Source organism: Schistocerca nitens, chromosome 1, assembly GCF_023898315.1.
Source record: "Schistocerca nitens isolate TAMUIC-IGC-003100 chromosome 1, iqSchNite1.1, whole genome shotgun sequence".
Lineage (NCBI taxonomy): Eukaryota > Metazoa > Arthropoda > Insecta > Orthoptera > Acrididae > Schistocerca > Schistocerca nitens.
Genome location: NC_064614.1, coordinates 851217428 through 851234444, shown reverse-complemented (window position 1 = coordinate 851234444; position 17017 = coordinate 851217428). Strand labels below are relative to the sequence as shown.

The window sequence follows — 17017 nt, the reverse complement described above, 5'->3', positions numbered from 1 at the left end:
CTTGCCACCTGTGCTCGCCACCAGGCCCAAACTTCAGTCATCATGCACCCACACATTCTACCTCATAGTCTGTTTCTTCCTGTGTTCTGTCTCCCCCTCCCAGTCCATGCCTCCAAGTCATCGTGCACATGCACAACTATCTTTGCCTGCGCCCATGAGCTCAATTTTGCCATATTTCTATCCTATACACTGCTGCCATTTGTTGGCCATCTTTCACCAACCCTGCTTACTGCTCCCCACCACCCATATCAACCCCCCGCCCTCCTCTCACCCACTCCACATAGATGACACAAATATCTGCTGCAAAAATTTCAGCATGACCTGCCACTTTCATTAGTAGTTCACTGATAATAGTGAAACCTGCTTTTCACTTTTCAAGGGATTTACAGAAATAGTGTAAAATTTGGGATAATGTAAAATGTGGGAAATAATTTTTTAAGCAGTAAAAGTTATGTATAGGATCCCCTTTTTTATTTTTGTAGTTTATGTATGTATGTATGTATGTATGTAGTATATATGTGTAATATGTGTCAAAATATTCATCAAGAACTTGTTTGATACCCAATAAATGTTACCTGAATTTTGTGATGTGTTTAGCTGCAGACATAACTAAAACTGGTAACTGTCTGGGAAGTAGAAATGTTTAACTTAATGTAATTCATCATATTAATTGTTTTTGGAAAGCTTGAAGTAGTCATTCATTATTTAAATAACTTAACACTGCTCCAGTTACACATTTTTTCATGTTTAGTGTGATGCTTTCCAAGAATTTATCTCATTTTCAAATGCAAATGTTTTCATAAGTATTTTGTGCAATGTTTGCATATACGCTGTTCTGCGTTTCTTGCACTGTAGTCATCTTTTTGAAGTTATAAAGTACTGCGTCTCCTCCATTATGCAAATCCCCCCCCTCTCCCACACACATGCACACACCACTACTTGTGTTGTTTTTGTGTGAATATAATAATTCCAATCCCAAAGAAAGCAGGTGTTGACAGATGTGAAAATTATCGAACTATCAGTTTAATAAGTCACAGATGCAAAATACTAATGCGAATTCTTTACAGACGAATGGAAAAACTGGTAGAAGCCGACCTCGGCAAAGATCAGTTTGGATTCCGCAGAAATGTTGGAACACGTGAGGCAATTCTGACCCGACGACTTATCGTAGAAAATAGATTAAGGAAAGGCAAATCTATGTTTCTAGCATTTGTAGACTTAGAGAAAGCTTTCGACAATGTTGACTGGAATACTCTCTTTCAAATTCTAAAGATGGCAGGGGTCAAATGCAGGGAGCCAACGGCTATTTACAATTTGTACAGAAACCAGATGGCAGTCATAAGAGTCGACGGACATGAAAGGGAAGCAGTGGTTGGGAAGGGAGTGAGACAGGGTTGTAGCCTTTCCCCGATGTTATTCAATCTGTATATTGAGCAAGCAGTAAAGGAAACAACAGAAAAATTCAGAGTAGGTATTAAAATCCATGGAGAAGGAATAAAAACTTTGAGGTTTGCCGATGACATTGTAATTCTGTCAGAGACAGCAAAGGACTTGGAAGAGCAGTTGAACGGAATGGATAGTGCCTTGAAAGGAGGATATAAGATGAACATCAACAAAAGCAAAACGAGGATAATGGAATGTAGTCGAATTAAGTCGGGTGATGCTGAGGGAATTAGATTAGGAAATGAGACACTTAAAGTGGTAAAGGAGTTTTGATATTTGAGGAGCAAAATAACTGATGATGGTCGAAGTAGAGAGGATATAAAATGTAGACTGGCAATGGCAAGGAAAGCGTTTCTGAAGAAGAGAAATTTGTTAACATAGAGAATAGATTCAAGTGTCAGGAAGTCGTTTCTGAAAGTATTTGTATGGAGTGTAGCCATGTATGGAAGTGAAACATGGACGATAAATAGTTTGGACAAGAAGAGAATAGAAGCTTTTGAAATGTGGTGCTACAGAAGAATGCTGAAGATTAAATGGGTAGATCACATAACTAATGAGGACGTATTGAACAGAATTGGGGAGAAGAGGAGTTTGTGGCACAACTTGACAAGAATGAGGGTAAAAATCGTAGAGGGAGACCAAGAGATGAATACACTAAGCAGATTCAGAAGGATGTAGGTTGCAGTAGGTACTGGGAGATGAAGAAGCTTGCACAGGATAGAGTAGCATGGAGAGCTGCATCAAACCAGTCTCAGGACTGAAGACAACAACAACAACAACAACATCACAAAAGTATATAACTACATAGGCTTCTGCGACTGGTGTCATGATGGTTAAGATTCCTCTTGGTGTTGTACCATGTCATTGTACAAAATACTTTATACACTCCTGGAAATTGAAATAAGAACACCGTGAATTCATTGTCCCAGGAAGGGGAAACTTTATTGACACATTCCTGGGGTCAGATACATCACATGATCACACTGACAGAACCACAGGCACATAGACACAGGCAACAGAGCATGCACAATGTCGGCACTAGTACAGTGTATATCCACCTTTCGCAGCAATGCAGGCTGCTATTCTCCCATGGAGACGATCGTAGAGATGCTGGATGTAGTCCTGTGGAACGGCTTGCCATGCCATTTCCACCTGGCGCCTCAGTTGGACCAGCGTTCGTGCTGGACGTGCAGACCGCGTGAGACGACGCTTCATCCAGTCCCAAACATGCTCAATGGGGGACAGATCCGGAGATCTTGCTGGCCAGGGTAGTTGACTTACACCTTCTAGAGCACGTTGGGTGGCACGGGATACATGCGGACGTGCATTGTCCTGTTGGAACAGCAAGTTCCCTTGCCGGTCTAGGAATGGTAGAACGATGGGTTCGATGACGGTTTGGATGTACCGTGCACTATTCAGTGTCCCCTCGACGATCACCAGTGGTGTACGGCCAGTGTAGGAGATCGCTCCCCACACCATGGTGCCGGGTGTTGGCCCTGTGTGCCTCGGTCGTATGCAGTCCTGATTGTGGCGCTCACCTGCACGGCGCCAAACACGCATACGACCATCATTGGCACCAAGGCAGAAGCGACTCTCATCGCTGAAGACGACACGTCTCCATTCGTCCCTCCATTCACGCCTGTCGCGACACCACTGGAGGCGGGCTGCACGATGTTGGGGCGTGACCGGAAGACGGCCTAACGGTGTGCGGGACTGTAGCCCAGCTTCATGGAGACAGTTGCGAATGGTCCTCGCCGATACCCCAGGAGCACCAGTGTCCCTAATTTGCTGGGAAGTGGCGGTGCGGTCCCCTACGGCACTGCGTAGGATCCTACAGTCTTGGCGTGCATCCGTGCGTCGCTGCGGTCCGGTCCCAGGTCGACGGGCACGTGCACCTTCCGCCGACCACTGGCGACAACATCGATGTACTGTGGAGACCTCACGCCCCACGTGTTGAGCAATTCGGCGGTACGTCCACCCGGCCTCCCGCATGCCCACTATACGCCATCGCTCAAAGTCCGTCAACTGCACATACGGTTCACGTCCACGCTGTCGCGGCATGCTACCAATGTTAAAGACTGCGATGGAGCTCCGTATGCCACGGCAAACTAGCTGACACTGACGGCGGCGGTGCACAAATGCTGCGCAGCTAGCGCCATTCGACGGCCAACACCGCGGTTCCTGGTTTGTCCGCTGTGCCGTGCGTGTGATCATTGCTTGTACAGCCCTCTCGCAGTGTCCGGAGCAAGTATGGTGGGTCTGACACACCGGTGTCAATGTGTTCTTTTTTCCATTTCCAGGAGTGTAAAACTTAAAACCAACATTTTGACCGTATTACACGGCCTTCTGGAGAAAAGGACAATGAAGAGAAGCTTCCACTAGCGCACTTTACCATATGTGAAGGGTGTCAGTGAATGGCAGGCAACATCCTCTGCTGTTGAGGTTGAAACCGATTTTCTGCACCAGCCACAAGATCTGCAGCATGATAGGTTCCACCAAGGATGCAGTCAACAAATTAATTATGGCAAAAGTATATGAACTACATTGTGAGTGCAGAGCCGCCTACATAGGGGATACAGGGAGACCACTTAGTTCATGAGCAGCAGATTATGATCGCTATGTGCTATTAGCACAGCGTGATAAATCAATGATAGTTGACCACCACTGTGACTGGACAGCATATCTTTTTGCAGGAAGCCCATGTGCTCACAAAAGAGGTGTGGATGCGGCATTGCAAAATTCGAGAGACGCTTGAAAATATTAAGCAGCCTTACAACACCAATAGAGAGGATGACTACACTCTTCTGGTTTCCTGGCTGGCAGCTATTCCAGTCCAGCAGGCTGTGAGTGGTTGCAGGGCAGGAGCCTTGGCGATGTTTTAGAAACTTTATTGGACCTAGAATATAATAGGCATCATAACAGAAGGGGGAGGCTAGGAAAGAAGCTATTTGTGGTCAATCCAGCTTGTCGGTGATTGATGGCAGCCTGCAAATCAGGTTGGGACGTGACAGCGTAAACACAAGGGAACTGTTATTGCAGAACTGTGACATTTGGTGAATTCTTTCAAAAGATATGCAGTTGATGCAGATTATTATAGAGAAAAAATTAAAATGTTGTTGGTGTACAGAAAGCAGTTTCTGAGTAGCCGTATGTTACAGAATATGGCCACAAAGTAGAGTGGATCTATAGTACTTTTTCTTCTTTTATCTACTCCTCCTCCTCCTCCTCCTCCATGGGAGTCAGCAGGAATTTAAAACGAAATCTTCGGAAATAATTATTTCATTAAAATAACAATACTTCCCAAGCAAAAATGACAGTATACCAACAGCATCACACAAAGTATCCCTCCTTTACACCCTAACCATGAAAAATGACACTAAGAGATTGTGATGGGTGATATTTCACATGAAAGCAGGTTGCTGAAGCTTTTCAGATCAAATCATCCTTCAGACTAAAGTCAACAACAGTAGAACAATATGAAACAGGTTACTACTGTCTTACACATTGCCGCCCCCCCTCCCCCCCTCCCCTAATGAACCATGGACCTTGCCATTGGTGGGGAGGCTTGTGTGCCTCAGCGATACAGATAGCCGTACCGTAGGTGCAACCACAACGGAGGGGTATCTGTTGAGAGGCCAGACAAACGTGTGGTTCCTGAAGAGGGGCAGCAGCCTTTTCAGTAGTTGCAAGGGCAACAGTCTGGATGATTGACCGATCTGGCCTTGTAACACTAACCAAAATGGCCTTGCTGTGCTGGTACTGTGAACGGCTGAAAGCAAGGGGAAACTATTGCCGTAATTTTTCCCGAGGGCATGCAGCTTTACTGTATGGTTAAATGATGATGGTGCCCTCTTGGGTAAAATATTCTGGAGGTAAAATAGTCACCTATTCGGATCTCCGGGCGGGGACTACTCAAGAGGATAGGGAAATGGATAGGTTAAAGTTAGATAGGTTAAAATTAGATATAGTGGCAATTTGTAAAGTTCGGTGGCAGGAGGAACAAGACTTTTGGTCAGGTGACTACAGGGTTATAAACACAAAATCAAATAGGGGTAATGCAGGAGTAGGTTTAATAATGAATAGGACAATAGGAATGCGGGTAAGCTACTACAAACAGCATAGTGAACGCATTATTGTGGCCAAGATAGATACGAAGCGCACGCCTACCACTGTAGTACAAGTTTATATGCCAACTAGCTCTGCAGATGACGAAGAAATTGAAGAAATGTATGATGAAATAAAAGAAATTATCCAGATAGTCAAGGGAGACGGAAATTTAATAGTCATGGGTGACTGGAATTCGGCAGTAGGAAAAGGGAGAGAAGGAAACATAGTAGGTGAATATGGATTGGAGATAAGAAATGAAAGAGGAAGCCGCCTGGTAGAATTTTGCACAGAGCATAACTTAATCATAGCTAACACTTGGTTCAAGAATCATGAAAGAAGGTTGTATACATGGAAGAAGCCTGGAGACACTAAAAGGTTTCAGATAGATTATATAATGGTAAGACAGAGATTTAGGAGCCAGGTTTTAAATTGTAAGACGTTTCCAGGGGCAGATGTGGACTCAGACCACAATCTATTCGTTATGATCTGTAGATTAAAACTGAAGAAACTGCAAAAAGGTGTGAATTTAAGGAGGTGGGACCTGGATAAATTGAAAGAACCAGAGGTTGTACAGAGTTTCAGGGAGAGCATAAGGGAACAACTGACAGGAATGGGGGAAAGAAATACAGTAGAAGAAGAATGGGTAGCTCTGAGGGATGAAGTAGTGAAGGCAGCAGAGGATCAAGTAGGTAAAAAGACGAGGGCTAATAGAAATCCTTGGGTAACAGAAGAAATATTGAATTTAATTGATGAAAGGAGAAAATATAAAAATGCAGTAAATGAAGCAGGCAAAAAGGAATACAAATGTCTCAAAAATGAGATCGACAGGAAGTGCAAAATGGCTAAGCAGGGATGGCTAGAGGACAAATGTAAGAATGTAGAGGCTTGTCTCACCAGGGTTAAGATAGATACTGCCTACAGGAAAATTAAAGAGACCTTTGGAGAGAAGAGAACCACTTGTATGAATATCAAGAGCTCAGATGGCAACCCAGTTCTAAGCAAAGAAGGGAAAGCAGAAAGGTGGAAGGAGTATATAGAGGGTTTATACAAGGGTGATGTCCTTGAGGACAATATTATGGAAATGGAAGAGGATGTATATGAAGATGAAATGGGAGATAAGATACTGCATGAAGAGTTTGACAGAGCACTGAAAGACCTGAGTCGAAACAAGGCCCCGGGAGTAGACAACATTCCATTAGAACTACTGATGGCCTTGGGAGAGCCAGTCATGACAAAACTCTACCATCTGGTGAGCAAGATGTATGAGACAGGCGAAATACCCACAGACTTCAAGAAGAATATAATAATTCCAATCCCAAAGAAAGCAGGTGTAGACAGATGTGAAAATTACCGAACTATCAGTTTAATAAGTCATGGCTGCAAAATACTAACGCGAGTTCTTTACAGACGAATGGAAAAACTGGTAGAAGCTGACCTCGGGAAAGGTCAGTTTGGGTTCCGTAGAAATATTGGAACACGTGAGGCAAAATTGACCCTACGACTTATCTTAGAAGCTAGATTAAGAAAAGGCAAACCTACGTTTCTAGCATTTGTAGACTTAGAGAAAGCTTTTGACAATGTGGACTGGAATACTCTCTTTCAAATTCTGAAGGTGGCAGGGGTAAAATACAGGGAGCGAAAGGCTATTTACAATTTGTACAGAAACCAGATGGCAGTTATAAGAGTAGAGGGACATGAAAGGGAAGCAGTGGTTGGGAAGGGAGTGAGACAGGGTTGTAGCCTCTCCCCGATGTTATTCATCTGTATATTGAGCAAGCAGTGAAGGAAACAAAAGAAAAATTCGGAGTAGGTATTAAGATCCATGGAGAAGAAATAAAAACTTTGAGGTTCGCCGATGACATTGTAATTCTTGGACTTGGAAGAGCAGTTGAATGGTATGGATAGGTGTCTTGAAAGGAGGATATAAGGTGAACATCAACAAAAGCAAAACGAGGATAATGGAATGTAGTCGAATTAAGTCGGGTGATGCTGAGGGAATTAGATTAGGAAATGAGACACTTAAAGTAGTAAAGGAGTTTTGCTATTTGGGGAGCAAAATAACTGATGACGGTTGAAGTAGAGAGGATATAAAATGTAGACTGGCAATGGAAAGGAAATTTGTTAACATCGAGTATAGATTGAAGTGTCAGGAAATCATTTCTGAAAGTATTTGTATGGAGTGTAGCCATGTATGGAAGTGAAACATGGACGATAAATAGTTTGGACAAGAAGAGAATAGCTTTTGAAATGTGGTGCTACAGAAGAATGCTGAAGATTAGATGGGTAGATCACGTAACTAATGAGGAAGTATTGAATAGGATTGGCGAGAAGAGAAGTTTGTGGCACAACTTGACCAGAAGAAGGGATTGGTTGGTATGACATGTTCTGAGGCATCAAGGGATCATCAATTTAGTACTGGAGGGCAGCGTGGAGGGTAAAAATCATGGAGGGAGACCAAGAGATGAATACACTAAGCAGATTCAGAAGGATGTAGGTTGCGATAGGTACTGGGAGATGAAGAAGCTTGCACAGGATAGAGTAGCATGGAGAGCTGCATCAAACCAGTCTCAGGACTGAAGACCACAACAACAACAACAACAACAACAACAACACATTGCCATCTCCAAGACTTTTGATAATACTTATAGCAAGGATATTGGCCTGTAATTGTGTGATTACTCTCTTCCTCTCATTTGTTAATGTGATTTCACTGGATGTCTGAAAAAAATTGCTCAAGTGACTGCGAGTCCACTTGATGTTTCGCCACACCTATGTGAATTTTTACTCTTCAGTTATTTAATAATTGATTTTATGTTTCCCATGCATGTTTCCTATATAATCATCTTAGAATGCTTGCATTTTGAAAGTTGTATTTTTAAAAATTCCGAGTACATCTGTGTACCAACAAAGTTAATGTTCAAGTTACTAACATTAAAAGGAGATCAGTTTTAAGAATGTTACTTTATTTTGTATTTGCAGATAGTTAAAGATTACGAGAGTGGACTGTTCATTACACAAGTTCCTGTGGAGTATACAAAAAGGCATAGTGAATCTCTTCCTGACAACTGGGAGAAAATAATTAGTAACTGCCCAACCATATCCATGGATACGATAGCAGGAAAGACAATTCTGTGGCCAGTACAGGCTTCACAAGAAGCACAGGTATTATGTATGAGATCTTTGTTAACAACTAGTAGGAAAATTGTCTTTAAAACAAAGGTGACAAGAACATTTTTCTATGAAGTAAAAAGTGCCTTTGAAATTTTTCTTACAGAAGCATTATACTGTAGTAGACTAATGAAGAAATATGACTTAAAATGTCTGTATTAAACTGCTCTTTCACTACCAGTTAATTGATTTTTATGGAACACGTCAGAGTATAAGGATGCAGTTAAAGCTTGGAAAATAGTCGGACTACCCATGTAATGCACCACCTAGTATTTTGCTGACAACTTCCTTTCCTACAGTAACAAATGGGAATCACAGTTCCCATCTCACATTTTTGTGTTCTAGAACACAACTTTATGATTTATTTCTTAAGACTCTGTGACTCTCCTTTGCTGCTATACACCACTGGTGACATGGTAGATAAAGTTACCAGTGGGTAGATAAAGTTACCAGTGTAGACAGTTTGTGATGGCTCATCCTGACAACTGATACAAATGTAGAATGTCGAGCAGGTTTTGTAAATGATCATTGCTCTATCTCTCTATCTATCTATCTCTCTCTCTCGAAATCTGGTCTGCAATGACTACTCCTTCCTCTGCTAGTTCTGTTACATTTCTATATCAACTAGGGATCAGTTCATGTTTTGATAGTATTGCCTACATCCTTCATCCCTGTAATTGGTGAGAGGAAATGAACAGACTTCACTTCAAAACTGGCTAGTTGTTTCAAGTGCGCAAGATGAAGTGATGCCTACTAAAATAGAAAAAATGTCATTTTGTAAGGCAGAAGGCGCAAATCTCTGTATCATCATTACACAGCCACATTTAATAATTTTTATCAGATCCCTTATGTGGCCTTCATATTTTTGAACTAGTAGTTCTGATGGTGATGGTAGTAGCAGCAACAGCAGCAGCAGCAATGGAAAATGGCCAGTAAAATTGATAAAAGTCAATGTTTTTCAGATTGGTCAGTTTTAATCTTTATTTTTCAATATTGGTCTGTGAAGTCAGTTTTATTCTTCCTCCTTCCAAATTGGACCGTGTAAAACTCAACACTTCTTGGCCTTCCTTTTCCTCTCTTCCCAGAATTTCTTCATTCTTACGGTTACATTTTTCTCTCCTCCTCTCATCTGTAATATGTGGACCTTCTTTATACTGGTTCCTATTCATATCACTTTATGTTATTGGCATAAGTGACTAAAATGGATGCCATATTTTTGCGAGTATAGATCACACTTTTTTCCCTAATTAGTTGTTTGAAAAATCATGGTGTGGCCTATAATTGAAGTTTTCCACCATCAGATCATAAATCGTCAATTTGTAAATGAAACGTACACATATATTGTGGATTGAAAAGCTTAATACAAGAGCTGTTCTTAAGAAAAGAAAAGTGACTTTCTCACAAAACTGTGTTAACTTGTTCGTACATCTTGTTCACTTTCTAAAGAACCACAGTGTTGTGACTAATGCAAGTTGCTTTTTTGATATAAATTGAATGACCTCAAGTCAATATTGACAGCTGTTTTAGTGCAGCCAGCATAGCCAACCATTGTTAGCAGATGACAGTGTGTTCAATGCATGCTTGTAAACAGAAGCAGATGTACGTAACACGAGATTCCATATCACAGAAATGATACATGCATTTGAATGACATGTGTTGTAGAGTAGGTGTGTTGTAGAGTAGGTGTGTTGTAGAGTAGGTGTGTTGTAGAGTAGGTGTGTTGTAGAGTAGGTGTGTTGTAGAGTAGGTGTGTTGTAGAGTAGGTGTGTTGTAGAGTAGGTGTGTTGTAGAGTAGGTGTGTTGTAGAGTAGGTGTGTTGTAGAGTAGGTGTGTTGTAGAGTAGGTGTGTTGTAGAGTAGGTGTGTTGTAGAGTAGGTGTGTTGTAGAGTAGGTGTGTTGTAGAGTAGGTGTGTTTTAGGTTAGATTTAGATTAGAGGTGTTTTGGATTAGATGTGGTTTAAATTTGATGATGAATTAGATGAAACTACTCTTTGCTACAGAATACATTGCAGTTAGTGCGTAAATCAGTCTTATTGTTAAGGGTATTTGGAAACAGTTCTGCTACTTCTAAAGGTGTGTATATTTTACTTCCCGCCAAGATGATTTGAAATTCAGTTTATATATAAAAAGAAAGATGATGAGACTTACCAAACAAAAGCGCTGGCAGGTCGATAGACACACAAACAAACACAAATATACACACAAAATTCAAGCTTTCGCAACAAACTGTTGCCTCATCAGGAAAGAGGGAAGGAGGGGGAAAGACGAAAGGATGTGGGTTTTAAGGGAGAGGGTAAGGAGTCATTCCAATCCCGGGAGCGGAAAGACTTACCTTCGGGGGAAAAAAGGACAGGTATACACTCGCACACACACACATATCCATCCACACATACAGACACAAGCCCATATATATACAGACACAAGCCCATATATATATATATATATATATATATATATAACAGAGGGAAACATTCCACGTGGAAAAAATATATCTAAAAAGAAAGATGATGAGACTTACCAAACAAAAGCGCTGGCAGGTCGATAGACACACAAACAAACACAAATATACACACAAAATTCAAGCTTTCGCAACAAACTGTTGCCTCATCAGGAAAGAGGGAAGGAGAGGGAAAGACGAAAGGATGTGGGTTTTAAGGGAGAGGGTAAGGAGTCATTCCAATCCCGGGAGCGGAAAGACTTACCTTAGGGGGAAAAAAGGACAGGTATACACTCGCACACACACACATATCCATCCACACATACAGACACAAGCAGACATATTTAAATATGTCTGCTTGTGTCTGTATGTGTGGATGGATATGTGTGTGTGTGCGAGTGTATACCTGTCCTTTTTTCCCCCTAAGGTAAGTCTTTCCGCTCCCGGGATTGGAATGACTCCTTACCCTCTCCCTTAAAACCCACATCCTTTCGTCTTTCCCTCTCCTTCCCTCTTTCCTGATGAGGCAACAGTTTGTTGCGAAAGCTTGAATTTTGTGTGTATATTTGTGTTTGTTTGTGTGTCTATCGACCTGCCAGCGCTTTTGTTTGGTAAGTCTCATCATCTTTCTTTTTAGATATATATATATATATATATATATATATATATATATATATATATATATATATATATATATACATACAAAGACGATGTGACTTACCGTACGAAAGCGCTGGCAGGTCGATAGACACACAAACAAACACAAACATACACACAAAAGGATAGGAGCCAGAGGGTAGGGAAGGTGGTTTGGGGATTTCATAGGGATGAATTAACAGGTTACGAAGGTTAGGTGGATGGCGGAAAGACACTCTTGGTGGAGTGGGGAGGATTTCATGAAGGATGGATGTCTGTATATGTGTGGATGGATATGTGTGTGTGTGCAAGTGTATACCCGTCCTTTTTTCCCCCTAAGGTAAGTCTTTCCGCTCCCGGGATTGGAATGACTCCTTACCCTCTCCCTTAAAACCCACATCCTTTCGTCTTTCCCTCTCCTTCCCTCTTTCCTGATGAGGCAACAGTTTACCAAACGAAAGCGCTGGCACGTCGATAGACACACAAACAAACACAAACATACACACAAAATTCTAGCTTTCGCAACCAACGGTTGCCTCGTCAGGAAAGAGGGAAGGAGAGGGAAAGATGAAAGGATTTGGGTTTTAAGGGAGAGGGTAAGGAGTCATTCCAATCCTGGGAGCGGAAAGACTTACCTTAGGGGGAAAAAAGGACGGGTATACACTCTCTCTCTCTCGCGCGCGTGCGCGCACACACACACACACACACACACACACACACACACACACACACACAGACACAAGCAGACATATATAGAGGCAAAGAGGTTGGGCAGAGTTCTACTGGCAAAATATTTCTTCTGCGTGCTAGTTTGCAGCCTTCTATTTGGATTATTTCTGTTGTAACGGCTTATCAACATTTTTTGTTTTGAATTACAAAGTTGAGCAAGTCATTTTCAACAGTTGGATATTTACACCGACTTTCCAAAGTATTTAGGAGCTTCTGTTTGGTTACACACCAATGATTTTTTTCCCCCCCTAACATGAAATATGCATACAACTTCCCGCTTTCCCTGTTCCTTTGCGTAGCTGATAACTTGAGCTGCAAATTTCACCATGTAACTTGTATGCTCCTTTCCCAACATTGCTCATGTCAACTTTTCACTCGCCCTCAACTTTCTTACTCTGTCCCTTGAATTAGTCATGTCACCAGACCTCCCAATAAATCCAATATCTCCCTGACACACATACCAGGTGTAGACTGCCTGCCACCTAGCAGGAGGGTGAGTGAAGCTACATTATAGCAGACCATTCTATTCTGTCAACTTGAGTTTCATTGTAGTAATGTGAATGTTGGAAAAGGGGCTTGACAGAGATGCAACTCAAAGTACTGGCTAAAGGAACTTTCTCGTAGACTTAGTGGTGTGGCCTATATTGAAGGTTTACTTTTTATTATAAACTTGTGTCAAAAGTTTAGGTGCAGCGTATATTTGCACGTGGACTATATTTGCGCATACAGGATACCTTAAGAGGTATGAGCAATTGTTCAACTTCGCTACCGTGAAACACATCTTTTCTACTAAACAATTGCTCATAGCTCTTAAGATATGATTTTTAGAGTACACATTTACCAGACAGTTTTTCTCGTTTACTACTACTGTTCCCAAAATATGAAAATCAAAGAGTTTGCAGTAGAAGAGGTCCACTGTGAGTAGTATCAGAACAATTTTTGCTTACAGAATTCAACTTGGACTTTTCCGGAGCAGGATCCCTTCGCCTTCTCAGTCATCCCTGAAAGTGAAAACAACGCAGACTCCAGGTTGGAATATCAACAATATTAGGAAAATGATAGCTACTCAACATAAAGATGACACATTGAGTTACAGACGGGCACAATGAAAAGACTTATGCATTCAGCTTCTTCAGAAAAGAAAACACACACACACACACACACACACACACACACACACACACACACACGCGCGCGCAAGCACACCTGATGTGCACGTGACCATCTCACACCTGTGGCAGCTCAGACCGGAATGCAGCCGACATGTTGATCGACAATCTGGAGTGGGACAGGGAATGGGGAGGGGTAGCAGGATATGTGTGAGGGTGGAGAAGAGTGCTTTCTGATTGAGCATGTATAGGTAGATGGAGGCAAGACAAGACGCCAGGCCCAGGGCCAGGAAGCTGTGTGGCGGGGATGGGGAGCAAAAAAGGAGAGGATAAGGAATGGGGAAGATGGGTGGGTGTATTGGCGGAGGGTGGCATTCTGTGAGGGTGCAGAGTTGTGAATATGAGGTAGAAACTGTTCGGTGGAGCCTGTAGTGGCAGTTATCTCCATAGGTTCAGGCCAGGATAATTTTGGGAGTGGAGAATGTGTTGGAAGCATCACTCCTGTCTGCACATTTCTGAAAAAAACTGGTGTTGTAGGGTGGGCTCCAGATAGCCCAGGTTGTGAAGCAGCCATTGAAATAAGCATGTTACATTCAGCTGCATGTTGTGCCACAGGGTGGTCTACTGTGATCTTGGCCACAGTTTGGTAATGGCCATTCATCCTGGTAGCTTGTTGGTAGTCGTACCAATATAGAAAGCTGTGCAATGATTGTAATAGAGCTGGTATATGACATGACTGCTTTCGCAGGTGACCCAGCCTCTGATGTGGTAGGGCAGGACAGGACTGGAATAGAAAGTGTGAGGGAGTGGGTAGGGCAGGTTTTGCAAATCGGTCTTCCACAGGGATAGGATCCTTGTGGCAAGGGGTTGAGATTGGGAGTGGCATAGGGAAGGACTACAAAGTTGTGGAGGTGGGTGGGCAATGGAACACCACTTTAGGAGACGTTGGAAGGATCTTGGGTATGATTGCCCTCACTTCACGGCATGATGATAGGTAATCGAAGCCCAGGCAAAGGATGTGGTTCACCTGTTCCTTACAGCGTGGTACTGGGCAACGAAAAGTGTACTCTGTGGGATGTAGGGAAATGGTACAGCAGACCTGTTTGTGAACTAGGTCAGGGGATAGTGCTTGTCTGTGAAGGCATTGGTGAGACCTACAGCATACTGGGAAAATGGAATTGTTCTCTCAGCAGTTTCGCCATCTCCAGGTGGCCATGCGCTACATGAGTGACTTTTTTTTACTATTATTTATTTTTGCTGGGCAAGGAATGGCAGCTGTCGAAATGCAGGTATTGTTGTTGATTGATGGGTTTAATGTGGACATAGACGTGGATGGAGCCACCAGGTATGAGGTGGAGGTGGAGGTGATCAACTTCTAGGAAGGTGGCATACTGGGGTGAGGAGGACGAGTTAGAGCAGTTGGGAGAGAAGGTTTTGAGCTTGTGAAGGAATGAGGATAGTGTGTCTCGGCCCAAGCCCGGATTGTAAAGATATCAATATATGAAGCTGAACCAGACGTGGGGTTTGTGGTTTTTGGAAGCTAAGAAGGATTCCTTTAGACTGTCCATAAACAGATTGGCATAGGATGGTGCCGTGTGTATCCCCATGGCTGTGCTGCGCATTTGGTTGTATACCTACCCTTCAGAGGATAAGCAGTTGTTTGTTAGGATGAAGTTAGTAAGGTATGTGGGCTTGGAGTCTGAAGGACGTTGGTGAGATAGTGTTCAATAGTGGCAAGATCCTGATTATGAGGCTATTTGGTGTGTAGGGAAGAGACGTTAACAGTCACGAGTTTGGATCCAAGATACTTTCAGATGGTGGGGAAGGTGGAGAGTTGGCAAAGGAAGTGTTTGGTGTCTTTTGTCATGGGAGGTTAGATTTTGGGTCATTGGCTGGAGGTGTTAGTCAGTGAATGTTGAAATTCTTCAGTGGGGGAACAATAACCAGTCAAAATGGGGCGTCCAGGATTTTTGGGATTGTGGTCTTTGGGGAATGTGTAGAAGGTGAGCGTGCAGGGTGTCTTAATGGGGAATGGGTTCAGGTTAGAGCCTAAGGCTTTAAGCAGGGATTTGAGGTTATGTTAGAGTTCTGGGATGAGATCACCCTGGCCGAGTTTATAGGTGGAGTTGTCGGATAATCGGCAGTGGCCTTCTGCCAGGTAGTCGCTGTGATTCATAACATAGTTGTGTAATGTTCATCTGCAGGTAGGTTGATTAGATCAGAATTTTTTTTTAGGTTGTGAATAGCTGTCCCTTCTTTGGCTGGAAGGCTGATGTTCTTCGGAATGGACCCGAGGAAGGATGGTGAGGCTAAGTTGGAGGTAAGGAATTCCTGCAACGTGACCAAGGTGCGGTTGGATGGGAGTGGCGGTGGTTGGATCACAGCTGGATGGTGGTGTGAACTGAGAGAGGCAGGGTTCAGTGTTGGGATAAGGTTGGCTTTGGTTGGAGAGATAGGTGGCAAAGAAATGTTTCCATTGCAGGGATCGGGAAAATGAGAATGAGCCTTCGACAAGTCCAACATAGTTAAGTTCAGGCATAGGACTGAAGATGAGGCCTTTGGATGCGACTGAACCTTCCTGTGGGGCTGAGGGTTTTCATGGAAAGGTTAACAATAGTGTTAAGAGAGCATTTCGGTTCTGGATTTAGTGGAGTCCTGGGGGATGTGGCAGGTTGAAAAGGTAAACTAGCCATGGTCTGGAGGTTGTGAGGGTTCGATAAGGAGCAGCATTGTGGGTAGGATACGAGTTGGATAGTGGTGTCCCGAGGTGGTAGTAGGATGCCGACAGGTTAGATAACATATGTAAGTGGTGTCTAGAATGCTACTCCTGCTCCTGGAGAGCAAGGTGAAGGTGGAGGTCATTGTGAAAGCAGGGCTGGGATCCAGAGAAGGAACTTTTATGGTTACCACACTGAGGGGAAGGAAGGGGATTCTATGGCTTAGGCAGCATTTGAGGAACAGAAAGTGGGACTGGGTTTTAGTGAGGGAAAGGGATATTTTTCGAAACTGGTGCAGAAAGATATAGCAGAGGTCCATTGTCAGTGGGAGGGTGTGGGGGAAATGGAGATGATGCGGAAATTGGCAAATGAAGCTTTTAGGTAACTGTGAGGGGAGCTGGATAGAAGAAAATGTGTGTAAGAATACATACAACAACGTAAGGAAATGTTGGTTTGCTACTTACCATAAAGATGACATGTTAAGTTCCAGAATTAAAAGACACACACATTAGCTTTCGGCCATAGCCTTCATAAAAAAAAAGACACACTCACCACTCATTCACACAAGAAAGCAAACCTCACATACAGATGTCGGTCAGCTCTGGCAGCTTGGCCTGGAATGAAACTGTCATGTGGAATGGAGGCAGCACTCTGGAGGGATTGGGAAAGGG

General features: G+C 42.9%; 1 protein-coding gene across 3 annotated transcripts in view; it reads left to right on the top strand.

The window, feature by feature from the left end:
- Positions 1–17017, top strand: part of LOC126263227 (tudor domain-containing protein 7A-like) — a 212706-nt gene that overhangs the window by 62143 nt on the left and 133546 nt on the right. For all 3 annotated transcript variants that reach the window (XM_049960324.1, XM_049960313.1, XM_049960320.1), the window contains exon 9: positions 8530–8712. In XM_049960324.1, coding sequence (XP_049816281.1) covers positions 8530–8712 — 183 coding nt within the window. The remainder of the gene's footprint in view (positions 1–8529; positions 8713–17017) is intronic.